The sequence below is a fragment of the Salvia hispanica genome, chromosome 6 (assembly GCF_023119035.1).
Source record: "Salvia hispanica cultivar TCC Black 2014 chromosome 6, UniMelb_Shisp_WGS_1.0, whole genome shotgun sequence".
Classification (NCBI taxonomy): domain Eukaryota; kingdom Viridiplantae; phylum Streptophyta; class Magnoliopsida; order Lamiales; family Lamiaceae; genus Salvia; species Salvia hispanica.
Window position 1 is genome coordinate 38,331,708 of NC_062970.1, and position 22,344 is coordinate 38,354,051.

Sequence of the window (22,344 nt, forward strand, 5' to 3'; positions counted from 1 at the left end):
GAACTTTGGGTTTGAGGAGGGACCGTAAATTGCGTTTCCGGACTAGGGAATTCGCCGGAGTCGAACCAATCGTGGTTCCAACCGCGATTGCCGGAGGGGTGATCGCCGGAGCCGGACATTGTGTAGTGTGGTGGGAATTTAGATGAGAGAATATGAGAAAAAAGATGAGTGAATGTAGATGATAGAATAGATGAGAATGTGATTTTTTTGTGTTGAAGTAGAGGTATTTATAGATGAAAATGTGAATTTTGGGGGAAAAAAAATTGAAAAAAAAATTAAAAGTGGGTAGAAAACGGATATAATTTTTTGGGAAAATATTTTTTTTATTAAAAACATTTTTTTAAATAAATTTCAATTTTTTTAAAAAAAATAAATAAAAAAATTGAATTTTCCAACAACTATGCCGTTTGCCAATCAGAAGCTGCCACGTAATGGTGTTCAGCGGCATGGAGGACGAGCTTCAGCGGCGGACGGACGCTGCCTGCTCAGCGGAACGGACGGACGGACGCCAAAAAAATCACCGCTGCGGACAGCGGCGGATCCAGGTGGGGTCGAGTGGGGTCGGCCGACCCCACCACCCTGCCCTGGAGTGCCGCCAGAAAGCTCCTTTCTTCGACCTCCGACCCTACGGCGTTCGCATCTCCGCCCCCACCTTACGCAGTGTGAGATGAGACCGCACATAGAGAAAGAAAGAAAGTGGGGCGGAAGTAGTCCAGAATCTGGCTGCGGAATCATGGCGGAGGCGTTAGATGTCGAGGAGGCGGCAATCGGCAGAGGAATTTCGCCGGAGAGAGAAAAGAAATGGGTGTTTGGCAATATGAGTGAGGATTGAGACGGAATTTGTCATTATTGCTTTTTTTCCAATACTCCATTTACCTAGGGACCTAGAATTAAATGACATCATTTGCTAAATTTAAAAGATTAGTGATCTTGAATTATGTAATCTAATTGTAAAATGGCCTTTGAATTTTCCTTTATTTATTATATTAGTTCTCAGAACTACATTGAATGTGTATTCTCACCTAATATTTTAATTATTGTTACATGTATTTTTTATATATCACTAAATAAACACGTACCTATATGAAGTAAATATTTTTTAATTTTTTCTAATTTCAGTTTTATAATTTAAAATTTCAACCTTATTATTTATATTCAAATTATTTTTAATTTTAAAAAATTTGGAATGTTACAAAAAAGTATACTCATTTCATCCCGCCATAAGTGACTCGTATATTCTATGGATGTCCCAAATAATATAAGTCTTTTTTTGGAAAAATATAACATAATTATTCGTTTACTTTATCTTTTTGCTTCTTTGCTTTATCTCATCTTCTATTTTATTTTATTTTACTTAATTCTTTAAACATCATTTTCTTAAATCTGTATTCAAAGGGTGCGACGAAGGGAGTATATTGTTTTAAGAATATCCATGCTCGCATAAATGATTGATATTAAAATATATTTTTAAAAAATAATTAATATAAATATTATTTAAATATTTATAATGTGGTTCGACCCCACGATATTTTATTTCTGGATCCGCCATTGGCTGCGGATGCTCAATGAGGTCTCATGCCATCTCATATGAAGAGAGAAGGTCAAACGAAAAGCGTGTTGGATAATTTTAGCCCCAACTAAGGCTAATTAATTCAAAGGGAATTTGTCCATCACAAACATGTATAGATTCATTGTTAATTGAGGAATGGCAAGGCTTCAGAATGCGACATGCTATTTGCTAATTGCAAGTAACAAATTTTCATAATTAAACAAAGTACTAGTGGTAGTAGTAGTTCACAATTTCCACAAAATTTAATGCAAATAGAGTTATAAGCAAAACATTTTAAAATTGGTGGTTGCTTAATTACGTTGCACCAAGTCGTTGGCACCAGGTCACACTCAAATATGAAAGCATGAAGATCTGGATCAATTTTTTGTCGTTTGAAATTTATTCGAAGCTTTAAATTTCTAGAAGGAAAAAAAAAATCCAAACTTAATCGAAATATAAGAGCACCCATTTTTTTTAATTAAGTCTAACCCCATCCGAAAAATTGAAATAAACCCTGAACCCCAATCCAAAAATATTCTGAAGTCAAATTCCAAAATTTTAATACTATAATTAATTTTATTTTATTTGACCTATATTTTATATTTGCTCGCCACTCTGTCATCTCTATAAAAACCACAGACTCCATTCTTGAGTGTTCAAGTCATTACATGGGCCACACTAGCCGCTTTTATATGCTTAATTAGTTGGTCCCATAAAAATAGACTTTCATGATAATACAAGAAGTATAGTAGTAATAGGAGATGAAGATAAGAGTAATTGAACTAGTATAGCGGACCTATCTTATTCAGAGTGTAATATATATCTGGTGAAAATATTTAAAAAAAATAGAAGTTAGACTAATTTTCTGGGACGAACTAATATGAAGCTATTTTTAGAAATAGAGGAAGTATTTATAATAAGTTGCTACTTTTTGGTCCTTTTATATGATTTTATTTTAAAAAATTATTTTATTTTGTAAAATTAATAGCTTTGTAAAACTAAATTCCGTATTGTTTAAATTATATTGAGTCATTTTTTCTTTTATACTAATAAATTTTTTATTCTTTCTCACATTGTCATATCTTTTCTATATTATTCTCTTTCTTATTCCATTTATTCATTACTTAATTACTCAATCCGTCCATAAAAAATAGAGCACAATTACCATTTTTGGCCGTTCACAAAAAATAGAGCACATTCATTAATGGAAAGTTTTCAACAAATAATAACCTTATACTACATCATTCCACTAACACCACTTATCATTTACTTTTTCTCTCAGTACTTTTTTCCTTTCTCTCCTCCTTTACTAATTATACATTAAAACTCGTGCCATACACAAACTGCTCTATTTTTTTGGGACGGAGAAAGTATTAAACACTACTCCTTTAAATTTTATATTGAAAATAAACAATTTAATTAAGTTAGTATAGTACTACTATTAAATAAATAAATGCTACTAGTAGAAGTAAATAAGTACTAATATTAGTAGTAGTGTATATTTATTTCTCTCTTGAAGTAAATAAATACTACTAGTACATGTGACACGTATGATCGATAAAAGTCCTTTGAAATAAATAAATACTACTAGTAGTAGAAGTAATAGTATTACAAAAATGTGTATTACATGTCAAACCTATGATAATTTATCTTTTGTAAATAATTACTAGATGTATTAGTATGGAGTAATTTAGAATCCGTGTGTATATATATGAGAAGAAGTTGTGTTCCACTTAGGCCAATCAAAGTGAAGCAATGGAGGAAGGTAGACCGCTGCAGAACATGGCGGAGGCCTTCAAAGAATTGAGCAACAGATTAAATGAGTTTCCCGAAGGTGAAGAAGCTGGCCTCGAAGTCGCTGCGTTTGTTAAGGCCTGCTCTTCCGTCTCTCCTCTCATCCGATGTCTCGGCGGTGCTTTCTTATACGCTGAGATCGAATATGTTTCCAAAGTAATTAAAATATCGTTGATTTGTGGATTTAGTTTAATTGTGATTATTAGCTGTGATGATAATTTTACCAAAATTGCGATTAATTATTGATTGCTATGTGTGTACTGTTGTATTGTTGGACGAGAAGGTGAAGGATCTTGAGGAGGCTTCAAAATCAGTATCTGTGGTGGCGGAGATGATAGATGAGGATGTTAGATCAGATTGTGTGCGCAAGGCCGGGAGTCACACAAGAAATCTTTTGAGACTCAAGCGTGTACTTGACATGATCAAAATTTTGTTTGAGAAAATCATTTCTACAGAGTATGAAATTAAAAAAAAGTGATCATTATCATTATCATTATCATTTCATTCACTAGATTGTTGTGTGTAGGGGAAATTCCCTAAAGGATCAAGCTATAGAAGCTTTCTCAGTCTTCTCTTCACACCATGGATTTACCATTAGAAAAGACGTGACTGCAGGAATGTTTGATGCCTTTCCCACAAGGGCACAACTCTTAATCAAACTCAATGAAGATGGTGAGTATGTTCTACTATATATTATGCCTCTGCACATCTCTTACTTACTATGAACTCATAGAAAATCGATTTTCCTCTTTCAGAAAGTTCATCAAGAATTGAGATGCAGAAGTTCATATCCTCAGCAGCTCAAGTCGGCGAGTACCTTGACCAGCTCTTCAACACAAGAGGATTAGGAACTGATTGGTGAAATTGTACGGATTAGTATACTCCACTTTTTAACATCTCATATATGTATCTCATACTACTCCTACTATATGTTTGTATTTTACTGCCACTTGTATATATTCAATAACTCTTAACATACCTCCACTTCATTACTACGTTTTATTTCATACAAGACTATGGAAACATTGACGCCTTTTGGTTAAATCAAATTCTATAGATTAATACTTAATATGTAACTGAAAATTTTAATGGTTCAGCGAAACACCCTTGTCAATCATTATTTGCTATGCGAACAAAACATCCGGCAACTTAAACGACATTGTTTAATATATACTTATCGGTCATATCTTTAATTTTATATATGCACTCGTTACATAAATAAATTCAGAAACATAGCATGCGAGAACTTTTCATTAGATAATTGAGAAAAATATAAAATTATACTAATAACCGATTTCTAAAAATTATATTTGACCAAACATATTGCTATTTATAATTTACTATCTTTAAATATTTATGAAAATTCGTAGTAAGTGAAAATCCAACCACCTCACACTGAAAGTCAACTCTCTGTCCCTATCGCATTCTTCTCTACTATAGAAAATGCATGGATGTTGAATAATTTTAGCCCCAACCAAGGTTAATCCAAAAGCAATCTAAAATGAGGTGTCATATCATGTGAGAAGAGAAAATCAAACAAAAAGCGTGTTGAATAGTTTAATTTAGCCCCAACAAAGGCTAGCTAATTCAAACAAAGGGAATTTGTCCATCACAAACATGTAGTACTACTATCTGCTATTAATTCTTTGTTAGTGAGTAGTATGGCTCTTCTTTTATTCTAAAAGAATAAAAAAATTCCAAACTTAATCGAAATATACGAACATCCACTTTTTTTAAGTCAAATTCGAAATGTAAATATTCTAATTCAATTTAATAAAATTTGCTTAATAGTAATTTCTATATTACTTAACTTTGCATAGTTAATTTCTACAAAAATACATACTCGAAGTTATGTCCTCACCTTGCGTAGTTCGTCAGAGCTAGTTTGGTTTGAGGTGATGTTACCTTGGAGACGAAGCCGTTTTTAAAAACATCTATATGGGAGCATTAAGCAACTTGGTACGTAGTACAACTTTCTATGAAACAGAATTCATGTGAATACTAAATAGAACCATAAAGTATATATTATGGTAAATTATTTTGACAAGCATGCATGATGTGACTAAATCTTGATGGGGTCGACTAGCAATGCAACAATATGAGGCTTCAAAAGCTTATGGGGATGAGTATATCCATCTTCATTGTTCTTGTAAGTAACATCGACTAAGCGTTCCATATTGATTATTATGTTCATAAGAATATCCCTCGACTTGTCACAAAGATTCTCCTGGTTGCTATCCTTCCAAGCAGTTGTAGACATTTCAGCAAATTTGGCCATCGCCTCTTCTTTCGTCGCACCATTCTCTTTCATGTAGCATTCAATGCCAGTAGCAACTTGACCTCTCTCCTTCTCTGTCTCATAGGTAGCTATGTCATCAACCACTCGACACACTGTGAGTGCGGCCACCAGCATTTTAGGCTTCTTACCTAGCCATTCGAAGTCGTCTTTTATAGCTGATTGTATTCCTAGAAGAGAAGTGGTGGCGATATAACAGTAGGTGCAAGTAATGAGAGCAATCTCTAGGTATTCCTCAAATGGTGGCAAGTATCCCTCTATAAACCACTTCGCTTCCACATAGTAGCTCCTCACCACTTCCTTTAGCTATACACGCATACCAATCACCAAACATTAGATGCATAAAATTAAAATCTTACTACTACTATATTAATGATAGTAATAAAAAGAATTGTAAAAGAGTAAAGGGCTAAGAAATTATACTGATTCTATGGAATAGTGCACTGCGTAGGATCGATCTTCCTTGGCCAATTCCTCTTCGATTTGCTCAAAGAGTTCCAAAACAACTTTGTAGAGAGGTCTCATGTACTCGGGGAGTCCATCGATTTCTCCATAATCCCACCTAACCAAGAAGCTTTTTTTAAAAAAAGTTTTGAACAAGTTATAATGCCTAATGTTTCAATTTTAGTCTTAGGTTATAAGAAACGTTTCAAGCTTGACGAAATCGCCATTAGATAGTAGGAGACTTTAGAAATATTCTAAAGACATATGAATTTCGTTGGGAAATTATATTTAGGCCATTTTGAACCTGACCCAAAAAGTGAGATAAAATGTTAAAACGATTTGACAAAATTGAATAGTTATCAACTATACGTGTAATTGAAAATTCGGGACTTACCTCTGTATTGCCTTAGTGAAAACATCGAGTTCCTCGATTGTACCATAAGAGTCGTATGTGTCATCGAGTAGAGATATCATAAGAATGGTCTTGGTGAGCATGATACGAGCACGAGAATATTGCGGCTCATGGTACACTCCCATAGCCCAAAAGAAACACTCCACCACTCTATCCCTTGCATAAGGAAGTTTCGAGATAATGCCTATTTCTTTCCACCACCTACAAAATTAAAGATAATTTCTTGCATTAATTACTCAACCCCTAATATCACGTAATTCAATTCAATCTAATTCTATTTCATCGACGAAACAATTTTTAATTATAGTTGAATTTGGCTGAATAGTGTCAATTTCACCGATGCTCCTAAAGTAGCTACTATATTAATATGAGAGACTAACTTAGAGAGAGAAGAGAAGTTGTGATGTTGATATGTTTGTTATATGTTTTTCCTTCAACCCTTCACACATATACATAGACGACTTAGGGATGGATGAACTATTGATCACTTGTAATTGATCTCTTTCAACAAGTCATGAAGAACTTTGAATTTTCTTCTACCAAGTTGTAATAAAAAAAATGATCTTTTAGTGATATTTCGGACTTAATTTGCTTCTTCCAAGTAATTTCCAATTTATCTTTAAGTAATCATTTTGGATTTTTACTTACATTTTGATCACTCCAACATTACTGATCAACCCCTAAAGTTTTAATTTAATCTAATTCTATTTCATCGACGAAACAATTTGTAATTAAATTTGAATTATAGAAGTCATAATATGGCTGAATAGTGTCACTCTATTTCGTATTGAAAAAAAATGATACCTTGAGACTTGCTGGAGTTCTTCATTGTGTAGAATCTGCAACATGTTATAGTCTGATTTGGCAAGATTAAGCAGGGTTTCGTTTTTGTTCTCTTCATCTTCGTACACGGAGATGAACCTGCGCGCTTCAATCCTCGGAAGGCCCAAATGCAGGGGCTGCATGAGGGCATGCACAACTTGTTCCTTGAGGGGCGATCCAAGGTTTGGCGCTATGGATTTGAGAGTGGCCGTAGTAAAAGCAAGCGCGTCATCTAGTACGGTTTCTCCACGTGTCCTCAGATGCGAAGCTTCATACAAACTCAGCAGACCCTTCGCATCACTCTTGAGGTCATCCTTGAATTTTCCCTCCACATCCACCCATTTACCAAATATTTCTTGAAAAAAAAGAAAGCAGATATTATCAGTTATTTTCCAACTAAAAACAATAAACAAGAAATTAATGAAGAATGTAGTAGACATACCAGTAGATATAGGGTGGCCATGCTGCCTAAACAATCTAAAATGGAGAGCAACAGTGCACAAGTCATAGACTTCATCATCCTGATAATTGGTATTGAGATGGAAATAATGTTGCAATTTCTCTTCGATCTCGTTTTCAAAATGATACGAGATGCCTAAACGCTCAAGGGTGTCGATCAGATTCATGGTGTCTATCATGTTGGTTTCTGGAGCTGTTAGCAGATTTCGAACATCATTTTTCAGTTCTTCAACTGTCTTGGAATACTTTTCTTTCACCTACAATGCCAAATAATTATAACTCACAACCACAAAAGATTCAAAATTAAAATCTCCTCCTTCAAACTTAATTGACAGGTAAATTGAAAAAAATGCATACATTGGAGTCAGAAATGTAATTGATGAAGCGATCACCCCACAAGCTAGGGGAGAAATTGGCCTCTGGACGATGATAGAAACTGTTCAAATTCACAGCCGCCATTTAGTTGTGTAGTTGTAAAGCATGAAGACACACATATATAGGCAGATGGGACGTAGTACAATACTATTTTTCTTTTTCTGTTAATTAGGTAAGGAGTAAATTAGTATAGGAAACACATGTAACATAAGGTCATGAATTGAAAATCCCATAGATATTGGGAACTATGTATGAATATAGATTTGGAATCATGATGGATAAAGGGTTGATTTTGACATTTTTCTATAAATTGATTATAAGTTATTTTGGTTTAAGTATGACAATGAGATGAGATGGAGCGAGTATTAATATATTCATTACTTTTTATAATTTTAATAAAATATTCATATTTTTTATTTTCTCCGTTGGTGATGTTTTTTTTTCGGTACGTGATTTAAGAAAAATTGTGTTAAATGAGTTAAGTAAATGAAGAATAAATTAGGAAATGAAAAAGGTAGAAAGATGAAGAAAGAGTAAGGTAAATGGGAAGAAATGTGTTCCTTTACCAAAAAGAAAATGACTTCACTATTATGGAATGGAGAAAGTAATTTTATTCAATACATATTATATTAAATTTTTCTACAATTTTCGAAAGTCGAACAATTTTTTTTATAATTTTCACTAATTAAGTATAAAATATTAATTTCAGAATATAAGGCAAGATGATGCCTTAATAATTCATTTATTAAATGCTACTCACTCAATTCCAGGAGAAAAAATTCCATGATCAAGGAATACCAAGTTGGCAATCTTACTTGGTATGTCATATCAATAAAATTGTGACAAATGGAAATATATATATCCCTAATTCCAACAAGATATATAAACTATGGAAACAATCCATGTAACCACACGCAATTAAATTATATGAAAACTTTATGTACATTCCATGTATTGTAGTAGAAAAATATTTAAGACTTGTATATTTTAATTTTTAATCATTTTTGCAATTATTTTCAATCATCTCACACGTAAATATAAAAGAAGTGATTAATTATTTTATGATTTTAGGAAATTATAATTTTTCTCAAATATATATAAATATATGTACAAAAATAATATAGACAAATAAAAGTGTAAGTATAACTTCAGTTTTGTTAGCGGAAACTATAAATTAAAATAACAACATGAATGATTATATATGTATAAATTAAACTAAGTATATTAATAATTATATAGTGTAGCTCGTGTTTTATTTTATCATTGCATAGTAACATTATGAATATTATACATTATATTAAAATATAAAAAGAATTTTAAAAAAATAAATAATAGTAATAATAATAATAAGATTATCTAAAAATTGATTTTATAATATGAATTATTCTTAATATATGAAAAACTTTAAAAACTTAAATACGACAGAAAATTGTTGAATGATAAAGCATTAAATTAACAAATTTTAAAAACTAAAACTACTAGTATAATGAAAATGACTGTTATCCCCAATTATATAGTAATAAATGTTTATATATAGTGCATCTGTTATGGAATGTGCATAAACTTCCATATTATTTAACACTGTGTAGTTATATTTAAATTGTTTCCATAATTTATGTATCTAGTTGGAATTGGAGATATATAGTATTTCCATTTGTTAAAAATTTATTGGTAGGACATACTAAGTAGGATTGCCACCTTGGTATTCCTTGCCTAGGGAATTTTTTCTCCAATCGCAGATAATTTGTCTCATTTTTCCATTTCGGTCCAACCCACATAATTTGTCCCATTTCACTTTTTATTATTTTTTTGTGGTGGATCACATATTCCACTAATTTATTCCTACTCACATTCTATTATAAAACTAATATATAAAAGTAAGACTCATATTCCACTAACTTTTTCAACTCACTTTTCATTACATTTCTTAAAATCCGTGTCTGGTCAAAGTGAGACGAATTATCTGGGACGGATGGAGTAAAAAAAAAATAAATTCCACATTTGTTTTAAAATTGTGTATATATAATGAGCATAAAATAAAGAGGGAACATCTTTTTTAGTCCACGAACTTTGCCAAAGTATCATTTTAGGTCCGTGAACTTTGAAAATATCATTTGAGGTCCATCAACTATGGGTTAATATCATTTAAAGTACTTTTTTACTATTTCCAAGTTTTTTCTGGACGAAAATAACCTCAATACCTTAAAAGGTATATAATAAACTTATCATATACTCATATTTTTTATAAATATATTTACAATATATTTTTGACGAATTTTCTAAATATAATTTGACCTTCAATATTATCACTTAATTTTATGACATGCAAGTCGAATTGCTTCTTCAATTTTTTATATTAAAGAATTTTAAAATTAAATAAAAACTTTTCTTTAATAATAAAAAATTGAATAAAGATCTTTTCTTGCATGTCACAAAATTAAGTGATAATATTGAAGGTCAAATTATATTTTAAAAATTCATCAAAAATATAGAGTAAAGACATTTATAAAAAATATGAGTATATGATAAGTTTATTAAAAATATACTCCCTCTGTCCCGCTTAAGATGACACGTTTTCCTTTTTAGTTTGTCCCAACTAAGATGACACATTTCCTTTTTTAGTAAGTTTATCTCTCCAATTCATACACTCAACCACTATTTCTCACTCCTATTAAAACATCCATCTTTCTTTATCTCTCTACTTTAATACTTACACTCACCTTCTCTCTCTCCAATTAAACACTTTAACCAATAACTCCTAAAATTCCGTGCCGGCTAAGCAATATGTCATCTTAGCCGGGACGGAGGGAGTATATTCTTAAAATATTGAGGGTATTTTCGTCCAGAAAAATTTGAAAATAGTATAAAAGTACTTCAATTGATATTAACTCATAGTTGACAGACCTCAAATGATATTTTCAAAGTTCACCGACCTAAAATGATTCTTTAGCAAAGTTTGTAGACAAAAAAAGATATTCCCTCGATAAATTAGATTTACACCATTCAATTTTGATACGATGAAACCACATTTGACTTTAAATTTGATTCAAATTTCGATTCACTTTAACGCTACCATACACTCTTCTATCATTTATAATGTTTAGTTCAATAATTACACTGATCATATATTATATATACTATACATCCCCATAAATATATAAATTAAGTTTATTGACTTTTAAATAGTGTAATCAGATGTGATGAATCGCATGAAGTAATCACATGTGACTCGCATGAGGTGGCAGATGAGAACACCTATTTTGATTTGTCTCTTCTTTTTAATCCACATACATATATTATACACACACATTTTAATTAGTATTTTATACTATAATTTCCTCCTTTTAATTAGTCTCTCCTCTTAATTCCACATATATATCTGATAATTGATATACACACACATTTTCATCATTTAAAATATAAACTCCTAATTGACTTGTCTCTCCTCTTTACTCCACGTACATGTACACACACATTTTCATCAATTTATTTTCGATTTTTTATGATTTAATTTTTAATTTTGGATAAACAGTAGCTGAGATGGAATTTTTTTAATATAAAAATACAAAAAGAAAGATAAATTTGATATTATTTTAAAATTATCATTCTTCTTCCCTTTTGTCATCTTTCACTTTGTTTCTTTATTTCAATATTAAATTTAATTTTACAAAATTAAACTTTAAATTTCAATTTTTATATATGCAAATGACATTTACCGGATATAGTTTTTTTTACTGTTCACTCTTTTTAATAATCAAAACAATGTCATTTCTTGATCGATTTATAGAGTTGGGAAAAATCAACGAGGTTAGATTAATATAAAAATTGAAGAAATTATATTATGTTTAGAGACTATTGAAGTATTGATAGTTTATGATACATTTCTTCTGTAAACACCATGGATTTTATTTTTTTTTAATGTAAAATAGTTTAATTTTATACTGGTAATAAATTGTCGATTTGGTATGTACGTATTTTATATTGATGATGTGATTAAGTTATTGCATAGTGTGTTGAGAATCGTGATAAAATTTAAAAATTCTTCAAATGGCACGTTAGATACAGTTTCTCCCAAATTAAAGTAACGAAAAAAAAATATGAACATCCTAAATATGAATTTTTTTGGACTCAATTATTTTAAACCCATGTAAATAAAATAACTCATTTGGGCCCTGCCCACTAATACAGCCCACAAATTTTTAATTAATAGAGCCCGATATGAAGCATCGCTTTTCTTTCATTTTTAAGATCTCGAAGTTGTTTCCCCAATCATAAATATGTAATGCTTTTTCCGCCCATATGAAAAAAAGTCTAACTTTTGATTTCATTTATTAATCAAAATTAGTCTCGTACTAAAAATAAAAAAGTTACTTTAAATTTATTATTTATTTATTATCAATCTTTTTCTCATATTCGGTCTACAATATTCTTTTTCGTTCACCAATGAGAGTACTATTTTTCTCTCGATCTCATTGTTCGATCACCAATGAAAGTACTATTTTTCTTTCGTTCATCAATAAAATTACAATTTTATATGATAAAGGAAGTATATATAAAAAACATATGAAATTTGGTGGGGTTCACGATTCCCCTTAGTCTCTAGTAGCTTCGCCAATGAGTGTATGATGCTAGTGCCACAAATGAAATTCGATCGGTATGTCAATAAACTGCTTTGAAAACACTATGAGACCTAGCCTCTATGGATCGACTAGCATATGAAAGGGGAAAGTTGTTACTTTCTATTATTGCCAATTTGCCACAAAGAAAATACATGTGAATAAATAAAACCAGAAATTACTATGGTAAAATATTTGTTTAGCCAACTATGATCTTGAACTGACTAGCAATGCAATAATATGAGGCTCCAAAACTTTTTGGGGATGAGTATATCCATCTTCATTCTTTGTATAGCATTGATTGCTCGTCCCAAATTTAATACTTTTACAAGAATATCCTCTGTTATATATCAAGACTCCCTTAAATATTCCTTGTTTCTATCCTTTTACGTATCTATAGACATTCGCTCCCAGATGTAGATACACATCGTATCGAACTGGGTAAATAATTTCTTGTGTTCATTCTCTTTCATATTTGTGATTATCTGTGTTTATTTACCGACAATAATGATGAATATTTGTAGTATACTTTAATTGGAAATTGAGATATTTATATAATTATTTAATATGTATTCGTAACTTTGATTCTAAGGATAATTTGGATTCGTTCATTCCATAACTAAAAGAGAAAGTATGAATCAAAGTTGATAATTCTATCTCCACTTTATAGTATTTTATAATATTTTATAAGGTTATATTAATTCAAATCTAGAAATTGGTTTTATCATCGGAGTAATTACAATATTATTGTGATATTGCTTATATTCACACAAATCCATGGTTAGCAAATAGACTTGTAAAATTTGATTAATTATAATATTGAATTTCAATAGCAATACATATGCCACAAATAGAACACCATATATGGTGAATTGAAATTATTGTTGGCAAGAGATGATCGATCATGAAATGACTAGAGCTGAAATGGGTCAATCAGCATGGCTACAATAAAAGGCTTCAAAACCTTTTCAGGATGCGTATATCCATCTTCGGTTTTGTAAGTAACATCTGTTAAGCGTGCGAAGTTGACGACACGGGTAAGAACATCCCTGGATTTATAAGAAGACGGCCTTAGAGACTCCTTGTTGGCATCCTTCCACGCATCGCTAGCCATTTCCATAAATTTGGACATCGCCTCCTCTTTTGTCACACCATAGTCGCTCATGTAGCACCCAATTCCCGTTGCAACTTGACCTCTCTCCCTCTCAGTCTAAACACACAAAAAATATCAGAAAACCGAGACTCAAAATGCATAATATATACTGTAATCTATATATATGGACTATGGTGTATTTCTTCAAAATTATACCTCATAAGTAGCCACATCATCAACGAGTCGACCTATTTTGAGTACGGCAACAAGTAATTCAGGCCTCTTACTTAGCCATTCAAAGTCTTCCTTTCGAACCGATCCCATTCCTAGTAAAGCACAGAGGGGGAGATAACAGGAAGTGCTGGTAACGAGACCGTTCTTTAGGTATTCCTCAAATGATGGTAAGTATCCCTCTATGAACCACTTCGCCTCAACAAGATAGCACCTCACCAATTCCTGTAGCTATATTTATATATTTACGGATATCAAATCAAATTTCGGTTAGTAACTAACACATTTTTTGTTGAAAGATATATACGAATGAATCATACTGCTTCTTTGGCATAGGTTGCTGCATAAGGTCGTTCTTCCTTAGCTAGTTCTTCCTCAAATTGAACGTAGAGTTCCAAGATAGTTTTATAGAGAGGTCTCATGTAGTCAGGCAGTTGAGAGGTTTCTCCATCATCCCACCTAAGCAAGCAAAGTAGTAGTTAAATACTAACAACAACAGCAGGAATATAATGCATGAAATTCTTGGATTTTGATTACCTCTGTATAGCCTTGGTGAAAAGCTCGAGTTCCTCGATTTTACCATAAGAATCATAGGTGTCGTCTATTACAGATATCATAGCGATGGTCTTGGTTAGAATGATACGGGCACGAGAATATTGTGGCTCGTAGTATACTCCCACAGCCCAGAAGAAACACTCCACCACTCTATCTCTTGCATAAGGAAGTTTCGAGACAAACCCTATTTCATTCCACCACCTAATTATAAAAAACAAAACAAGATTAATTTAATTTCTAGTATTACTACACGTCTATCTGATCTGATGGAATATTGTATGGCTGAAATTCATGTTACCTTGAGATTTGGCGGAGCTCCTCTTTGTGTTGCATTTGCAATAGGTTATAGTCTATCTTGGCAAATTTCATTAGGGTTTCGTTTTTGTGTCGGAATCCCTAAATGCAGGGGCTGCACGAGGGCATGCACAACTTGTTCCTTGAGGGGCGACTTGAGGTTTGGCGCCATAGATTTGAGAGTGGCCGTAGTAAAAGCAAGCGCGTTGTCTAGTATGGTTTCTCCATGTATTCTAAGATACGAAGCTTCGTACAAACTCAGCAGACCCTTTGCATCACTCTTGAGGCCCTCCTCGAATTTTCCCTCCACATCCACCCATTTACCAAATATTTCTTGAAAAAACAAACGCAAAAATAATAATAATAAAAATCAAACTAAAACAATAAATTAAACGAAGTGTACGCATTACTTCATGTATATACATACCAGTAGAAATAGGGTGGCCATGCTGCCTGAACAATCGAAAATGGAGAGAAACAGTGTACAAGTCATAGGCTTGATCATCCTGATAGTTGGTATTGAGATGGAAATAACGTTGCAATATCTCTTCGATTTCATTTTGAAAATGATAGGAGACGCCAAGACGCTCAAGGGTGTCGATCAGATTCATGGTGTCAATCATTTTGGTATCTGGAGCTGTTAGCAGACTTCGAACATCATTTTTCAATTCTTCAACTCTCTTGGAATACTTTTCTTTCGCCTACAATGCCAAATAATTATAACTCACAAGCACAAAGATTCAAAATTAAAATCTCCTTCTTCGAACTTAATTGATAGGTAAATTGAAAAAAATGCATACATTGGAGTCAGAAATGTAATTGAGGAAGCGATCGCCCCACAAGCTGGGGGAGAAGTTGGCTTCTGGACGATGATACAAACTGTTCGAATTTACACCCGCCATTTATGTATGTATGTATGTCTGCAAATCCCAAACTTGCTTTGAATATTTGTTGATAATAAAACACACACATATATATAGTAGATGGTCAGATAGTAGTAATAGTAGTATTTTACTTTGAGAGTGTGTAGGAGAGTGTTCATATGTTACTCGTGAGGCCTGCAGCAAATCCTCTTTTTTATGATTCTGCACCAACTTTGACTGCAATTTGTTGGGAGTCAGAGCTGCAGCTGCCCTTGCCCCTTTTTTGGCAAGCTATTTTGGTCTATTTTGGAAAGTTTGCTGCATCCTTTTCTTTACTTAGGAGACAGCTAGTTTTAGTACCTCATGCTACAGCTGCTGGGAAGAGGACTTGGCTCGTACGTTGACTCATTTCGAAATAAAATGCAAAAGTGCAAGCTATATAGCAATATACTCCCTCCGTCCACCATTAGGAGTCTCATTCATGGGCGACACGAGTTTTAAGAAATATTAAGAAAAGTGAGTGGAAAAAAGTTAGTGGAATAGGGGTCCCACTTGTATATATTAGTTTTAAATGAAATGTGAGGAATGAGTTAGTGAAAGGTGGGACTTTATTACCATTTATGGTAAAAATGAACCGGGACTCTTATTCACGGACGGACTAAAATGGAAAAACGAGACTCTTATTCGCAGACAGAGGGAGTAGTTTCTAAGGCTCCTTGGCCCATACTTGTGTATTTGTACTAGCATCCATAATTCCTTTTTTTTTTTAACTCATAAACCCACATTATGTAGTAAGTTAAAGTGTAGTTTGGGGTGTAGTCAAACATTCTAGTTCGGGAATGAACTCTTCATATTCTTCCTCGACGTTTGTTATGTTTTATAAATATAGGTGATTGTTTTAGTTCAGTCTGCAGTCTGCAGTCTGCACCCTCTTTATTTTTGCTTTGCGAAACATCATTATTTAAGTATCAATAAAAGTAACGAGTTTTATTTATTTCAACTTAAAAGAGAGTGACATTTTTTCCAAAGTTCGGTAGAACTCTTAAAACTTAAGCAAATAAAAGAGCAGGTATTACACCGCCACACAAAAATTATTTCACTTTGACTGGGAATGTGTTTTAAGAAATGTAATGAAAAATGAATTGAAAAAGTTAGTGTAATGTGGATTTGCAGTCTGCAAAATGTAAGTAGGACCGACGGAATTTAAGTAGGAATGAACTATGGAATATGAGATCCACCACCAAAAATAGAAAAAAGTTGAACTTGGACAAATTTTGTGGGACCGACGAAAATGAAAAAATAAGCATTTCTTTATAATTTGACATAAATAGATGACCGACCTTTTTATTTTAATAAGAGGTAACATTATAATTTGACATAATAACATATTCAAAAAATTTCAACGACATTGTTTGTCGTCTTCTTTTTCAATCAAAAACATTTTTTTTTGTTTGTATACTAGTAAGCCATTTATCTTTCCTTTTCTTCAGCATTTTTTTCTTTCCTATTTTCTTTCCTTTTTTTTTAGTTTTTGATACTATAGTTGTAAAAAGTAACATCAATTATGATTATTTTTCAAAATAATTTTCATATACAATATCTTAATTTTACTTTCTTAATATTCCTTTTTGTCCCATAATAAATGAGTTATTTTTTTAAACCATTCCATTATAAATTGAATTGTGTTCTTTTTTTAGTAAAAATATAATAAATTTACTATGTCTTAATTTATTCTCTCTTTCTTATATTTGTCTTTTATTTGTCTTTCGTTCCTTTTCAAATCAAAAACCACATTTTAATAAAGCTGGAACAACATTCATACCATTTCAGACGCATATAATTAGCAATAGGTCTCCGCAACACTTGCAACATTAATTGTTTATTTGTTCACAATCGAACTCGGAATTAAATACTTCTACTAAGTACTAATATTATTTGGATTACTTGAAATTGAATCATTCTTTGTTTCTTTTGGAAAAATAATGATGAATAATTGTAATCAGAACCACTAAGATTTTATAGATAACTAGCGTTGTCACCCGTGCGATGCACGGGCCAAATCTTTTTCAAGTACTGATTACTCATTCTCAATAAATCAATATATATGAAAGAATAAAAATAATATTATTATGTGGATTTTAAAAATAAAAATACTCCCTCCATTTTTTATAATTTGTCACCATTTGACCTGTCACGAGTTTTAAGAAATATAATAAAAAGTGAGTTGGAAATATTAATGACACGTTAGTCCTATTTTTATATATTAGTTTTATAATAAAATGTGAGTGAGAATGATTAGTGGAATGTGGGGTCTACTACCAAAAATGGTAAAAGTGAAAGGTGACAAATTTTTAGGGACGGAAGAAAATAGAAATAAGTGACAAAATTTCAGGGACGGATGAAGTATTATATAATAACACTATATTAGATAACTACAAATATAAAATTAAATAACTTGAAAATTATAATAATAGACACATGTTGATTTCAATCATTTTGTATATTACAATTTTACATTCTACACCACAACTTGTCACTACATTTCATTCTAAGTTGTGAGACTCAAATGCATGCCACATCATCATCATTGATATGATCAAATGAATTTTTTTTTTGAAAGAAACCTTACTTTCTTAAAATCAAAATATGTTTCCAAAATATTTATAATCATGGAACGAATTTGCATGTGTACCTCATAACTAGATGCATCATCAACCAATCGACATATTGTGAGTGCAGCCACAAGCATTTTAGGCTTCTTACTTAGCCATTCGAAGTCTTCTTTTCGAGCGGATCCCATCCCCATGAAAGAAGAGGTGGTGAGGTAATGGTAGGTACTTGTTGTGAAAGCAATGTCTAGGTATTCCTCAAATGGTGGCAAATATCCCTTTATGAACCACTTCGCCTCACCAAGATAGCACCTCACCAATTCCTTTAGCTACGGTTATTAAATTAAATTTGATAAGTATACACACTTTTACAATAGCAATAAATGTTTATTTGAAGAGTCAAGAAGGCCATTGAATCCATACTGTTTCAATGGCATAGTATACTACGTAGGATCGTCCTTCGTTAGTTAATTCTTCCTCGAATTGCTCATAGAGTTCTAAAATTGCTTTGTAGAGAGGTACCATATACTCGGGTAGTTGAGCAATTTCTCCATCATCCCACCTAAGTTGTAGACAAAGTTATAAATCCCTTATTGTGATTAAAAAACCCTCAGGAAAGATGCACACAACTTTTTTGGCCTAAAAATAGAGTTTGGGGTTTAAGGTTTACCTCTGTATTGCCTCAGTAAAAATCTCGAGTTCCTCGACTGTACCATAAGCATCAAAAGTGTCATCTATCAGAGATGTCATAGCAATGGTCTTGGCCAGCATGATACGTCCACGAGAATATTGTGGCTCATGGCACACTCCCAACGCCCAGAAGTAGCACTCCACCACCCTATCTCTTGCATAACTAAGTTTCGAGATAAGCCCTAATTCTTTCCACCACCTATATATATAATATATGGATGTATATAAAGCAGTCAAAGATTATTTTCTATGTATACACTATACAGTACAGTAAGCAATCAAGATAAATTGTCTAGGTTGGAAATATGTTACCTTGAGATATGGCTGAGCTCTTCTTTATGAATAATTTGCAGCAAGTTAAAGTCTATCTTGGCGAATTTCATCAGGGTTTCATTTTTTTGCTCTTCTTCTTTGTAAGCGGAGATGAAACTGCGTGCTTCAACTCTCGGAATGCCTAAATGCAGGGGCTGCACGAGGGCATGCGCAACTTGTTCCTTAAGGGGCGATTCGAGGTTTGGGGCCATGGATTTGAGAGTGGCCGTAGTAAAAGCAAGCGCGTCATCTAGTATGGTTTCTCCACATGTCCTCAGATGCGAAGCTTCATACAAACTCAGCAGACCCTTCGCATCACTCTTGAGGTCATCCTTGAATTTTCCCTCCACATCCACCCATTTACCAAATATTTCTTGAAAAAAAAGAAAGCAGATATTATCAGTTATTTTCCAACTAAAAACAATAAACAAGAAATTAATGAAGAATGTAGTAGACATACCAGTAGATATAGGGTGGCCATGCTGCCTAAACAATCTAAAATGGAGAGCAACAGTGCACAAGTCATAGACTTCATCATCCTGATAATTGGTATTGAGATGGAAATAATGTTGCAATTTCTCTTCGATCTCGTTTTCAAAATGATACGAGATGCCTAAACGCTCAAGGGTGTCGATCAGATTCATGGTGTCTATCATGTTGGTTTCTGGAGCTGTTAGCAGATTTCGAACATCATTTTTCAGTTCTTCAACTGTCTTGGAATACTTTTCTTTCACCTACAATGCCAAATAATTATAACTCACAACCACAAAAGATTCAAAATTAAAATCTCTTTCTTCAAACTTAATTGATAGGTAATTGGAAAAAAAAAAGAAAAAAAAAAGAGTGTGTGGACATGCATACATTGGAGTCAGAAATGTAATTGAGGAAGCGATCGCCCCACAAGCTGGGGGAGAAGTTGGCCTCTGGACGATGATACAAACTGTTCAAATTCGCAGCCGTCATTGATATATGTTTGCAAATCCAAATCCCAAACTTGGTTTTTGTAGTTGTAAAGCTTGAAGATACACATATATATAGACAGATGATCAGATATTTTATTTTTTAGGTAGAGTACTATATCAGTATAGAAAAAACGTGAAATATATGTTTTTTTTACTATGTTTTGAGCTATGCAAGAATCATCTTGAGGAGTGAAAACATTTTGCTGTTTTGTTTTTCGATATTTTATAATCTTTCAATGTTCGCTTTTTTATGAATTACATCAAAACTTTAGAATATCATGATTTCAATGCCCAATGACAGTAATGTCGTTGGCTTATTTACAACATATGACATCTTCAATTTCGAATAAATAACCAAAATTTTCCATGTAGATATTTGAGTTTGTTGAATCCTTCAATAAAAAAAAAGAAAAAAAAACTGATGTAGCGTAGCTTTGATGTTATTTCCAAATTAATGATGAAACATATTATATTATTTACACAAAAAATACACTAACAGTTATGATAAAACAAATATCAGTCACACAATATATATGTGGTGATCGTCGATGATATTCGTGCATTTATGTCGCATTGTTTCAAAAATTTGTAGACAGATAATATTCGTGCATTTATATATGTGGCATCTCTTTCAAAAATTTTAGAGTCGTAGGCTCGTAGTGGTCTACCAGTACTAAATTCGAAACCTCTTTTATAACTACCAAAATATAATATCATAATACGAGGAAAATCATAGTATGTGGTCCTCCACCATATCAAAATTCATAAGACTAGTAAAATCAAGATTGCCAAAAATTTCCAAAATCTTATAATATTTTCTTCCTCCGCTGTTAAATATCTCATTTTTCTTTTTTTACTATATTTAGTAATTAAGTAAATCAATACATAAAAGTTGAAAACACATTCTGCTAACTTTTTCTACCGCTTTATTTTACAAAGTCAAACAATTTTATAAAATCCGAGCCGATAAAATATATGAGACATTTATTGATTGACGGAGAGAGTACTTTCTACATATTTTGTGTAGGCACAATTACGGTATGCTAAGTTTTTTAACAATATTAAATTAGATATATAAACAATGGAAACATTAAATTATATAGAAAGTTTCTCCATATTCCATATACGTATAATAAATACATTACATATGCAGGAGATATTCATTATTCTATTTATTTAAATATTCAATCATCATTTATAATTATCGTCAATCATTTTATACATAAATATAAAAAACAACTATTAGTTGTTTATTTTATAATGAAACTGGGAAATTTTCATTCTTTAACTACTATCAAGTAATTTTGGTAAGATTAAAATTTTTAACTGGAGATTACTGTCATTTTTATTATACTAGTAGTTTTGTTTTTTATAATTTTAAATTTAAATGTTATTCATAAATCAATATACTCTCATCTATCTGTTTATAGAATTTTTTGATGGTCACTTTTATTATACTAGTAGCTTTGTTTTTTATAATTTTAAATTTAAATGTTATTCATAAATCAATATACTCTCATCTATCTGTTTATGGAATTTTTTGATGGTATATTGAAAGTATAAAATGTGGTCTTAAGATCATCTTATTATTATTAATTATTTTTATAATTTAATATTATACTCGTATATGATATTTATACAATTAGTGTGCAATGAAAAAATTAAACAAAAACTACACTATATAAACAGTCATATAATTAACTTAATTTATGCACATTAGAATTATTTATATTGTTAATTTAATTGATAGTATTCAATGCTAATAAACTTGCAGTTATAATTACATATTTTATTTATTTAGATTTTTTAATATAATAAAGATAAAAAAAAAGTAATCTCCTAAAATCTAAAAATGTGTGACGTGATTATTTTCTGTTATGTGTAAAACGACTTTGACAATAATTGTGAAAAATGATTAAATATTGAAATACTACATATTAGTGTATGAATTATACATGGAATGAGTAG

At 31.7% G+C, this 22,344-nt stretch overlaps 3 protein-coding genes and 1 pseudogene across 3 annotated transcripts; 1 reads left to right on the top strand and 3 right to left on the bottom strand.

The window, feature by feature from the left end:
* The first annotated feature begins 3,261 nt into the window (after positions 1 to 3,261).
* On the top strand, positions 3,262 to 4,321 carry LOC125197166 (accelerated cell death 11-like). Its single transcript, XM_048095876.1, has 4 exons — positions 3,262 to 3,499; positions 3,627 to 3,799; positions 3,870 to 4,015; positions 4,099 to 4,321. The coding sequence occupies exons 1-4, from the start codon at positions 3,305 to 3,307 to the stop codon at positions 4,203 to 4,205; spliced, it is 621 nt and encodes a 206-aa protein (XP_047951833.1). The 5' UTR covers positions 3,262 to 3,304; the 3' UTR covers positions 4,206 to 4,321.
* Positions 4,322 to 5,405: 1,084 nt separating this feature from the next.
* On the bottom strand, positions 5,406 to 8,235 carry LOC125196776 ((-)-5-epieremophilene synthase STPS3-like). Its single transcript, XM_048095395.1, has 6 exons — positions 8,134 to 8,235; positions 7,760 to 8,033; positions 7,300 to 7,672; positions 6,478 to 6,696; positions 6,063 to 6,201; positions 5,406 to 5,945 (listed from the first exon to the last, which is right to left on the bottom strand). The coding sequence occupies exons 1-6, from the start codon at positions 8,233 to 8,235 to the stop codon at positions 5,406 to 5,408; spliced, it is 1,647 nt and encodes a 548-aa protein (XP_047951352.1).
* Positions 8,236 to 13,651: 5,416 nt separating this feature from the next.
* Positions 13,652 to 15,866, bottom strand: LOC125196777 (annotated as a pseudogene).
* Positions 15,867 to 18,369: 2,503 nt separating this feature from the next.
* Positions 18,370 to 20,380, bottom strand: LOC125197460 ((-)-5-epieremophilene synthase STPS3-like). The gene is made up of 6 exons (XM_048096199.1): positions 20,276 to 20,380; positions 19,875 to 20,148; positions 19,415 to 19,787; positions 19,083 to 19,301; positions 18,836 to 18,974; positions 18,370 to 18,741 (listed from the first exon to the last, which is right to left on the bottom strand). Exons 1-6 carry the CDS (start codon positions 20,375 to 20,377, stop codon positions 18,400 to 18,402), a joined length of 1,449 nt encoding a protein of 482 aa, XP_047952156.1. The 5' UTR covers positions 20,378 to 20,380; the 3' UTR covers positions 18,370 to 18,399.
* Positions 20,381 to 22,344: the final 1,964 nt, after the last annotated feature.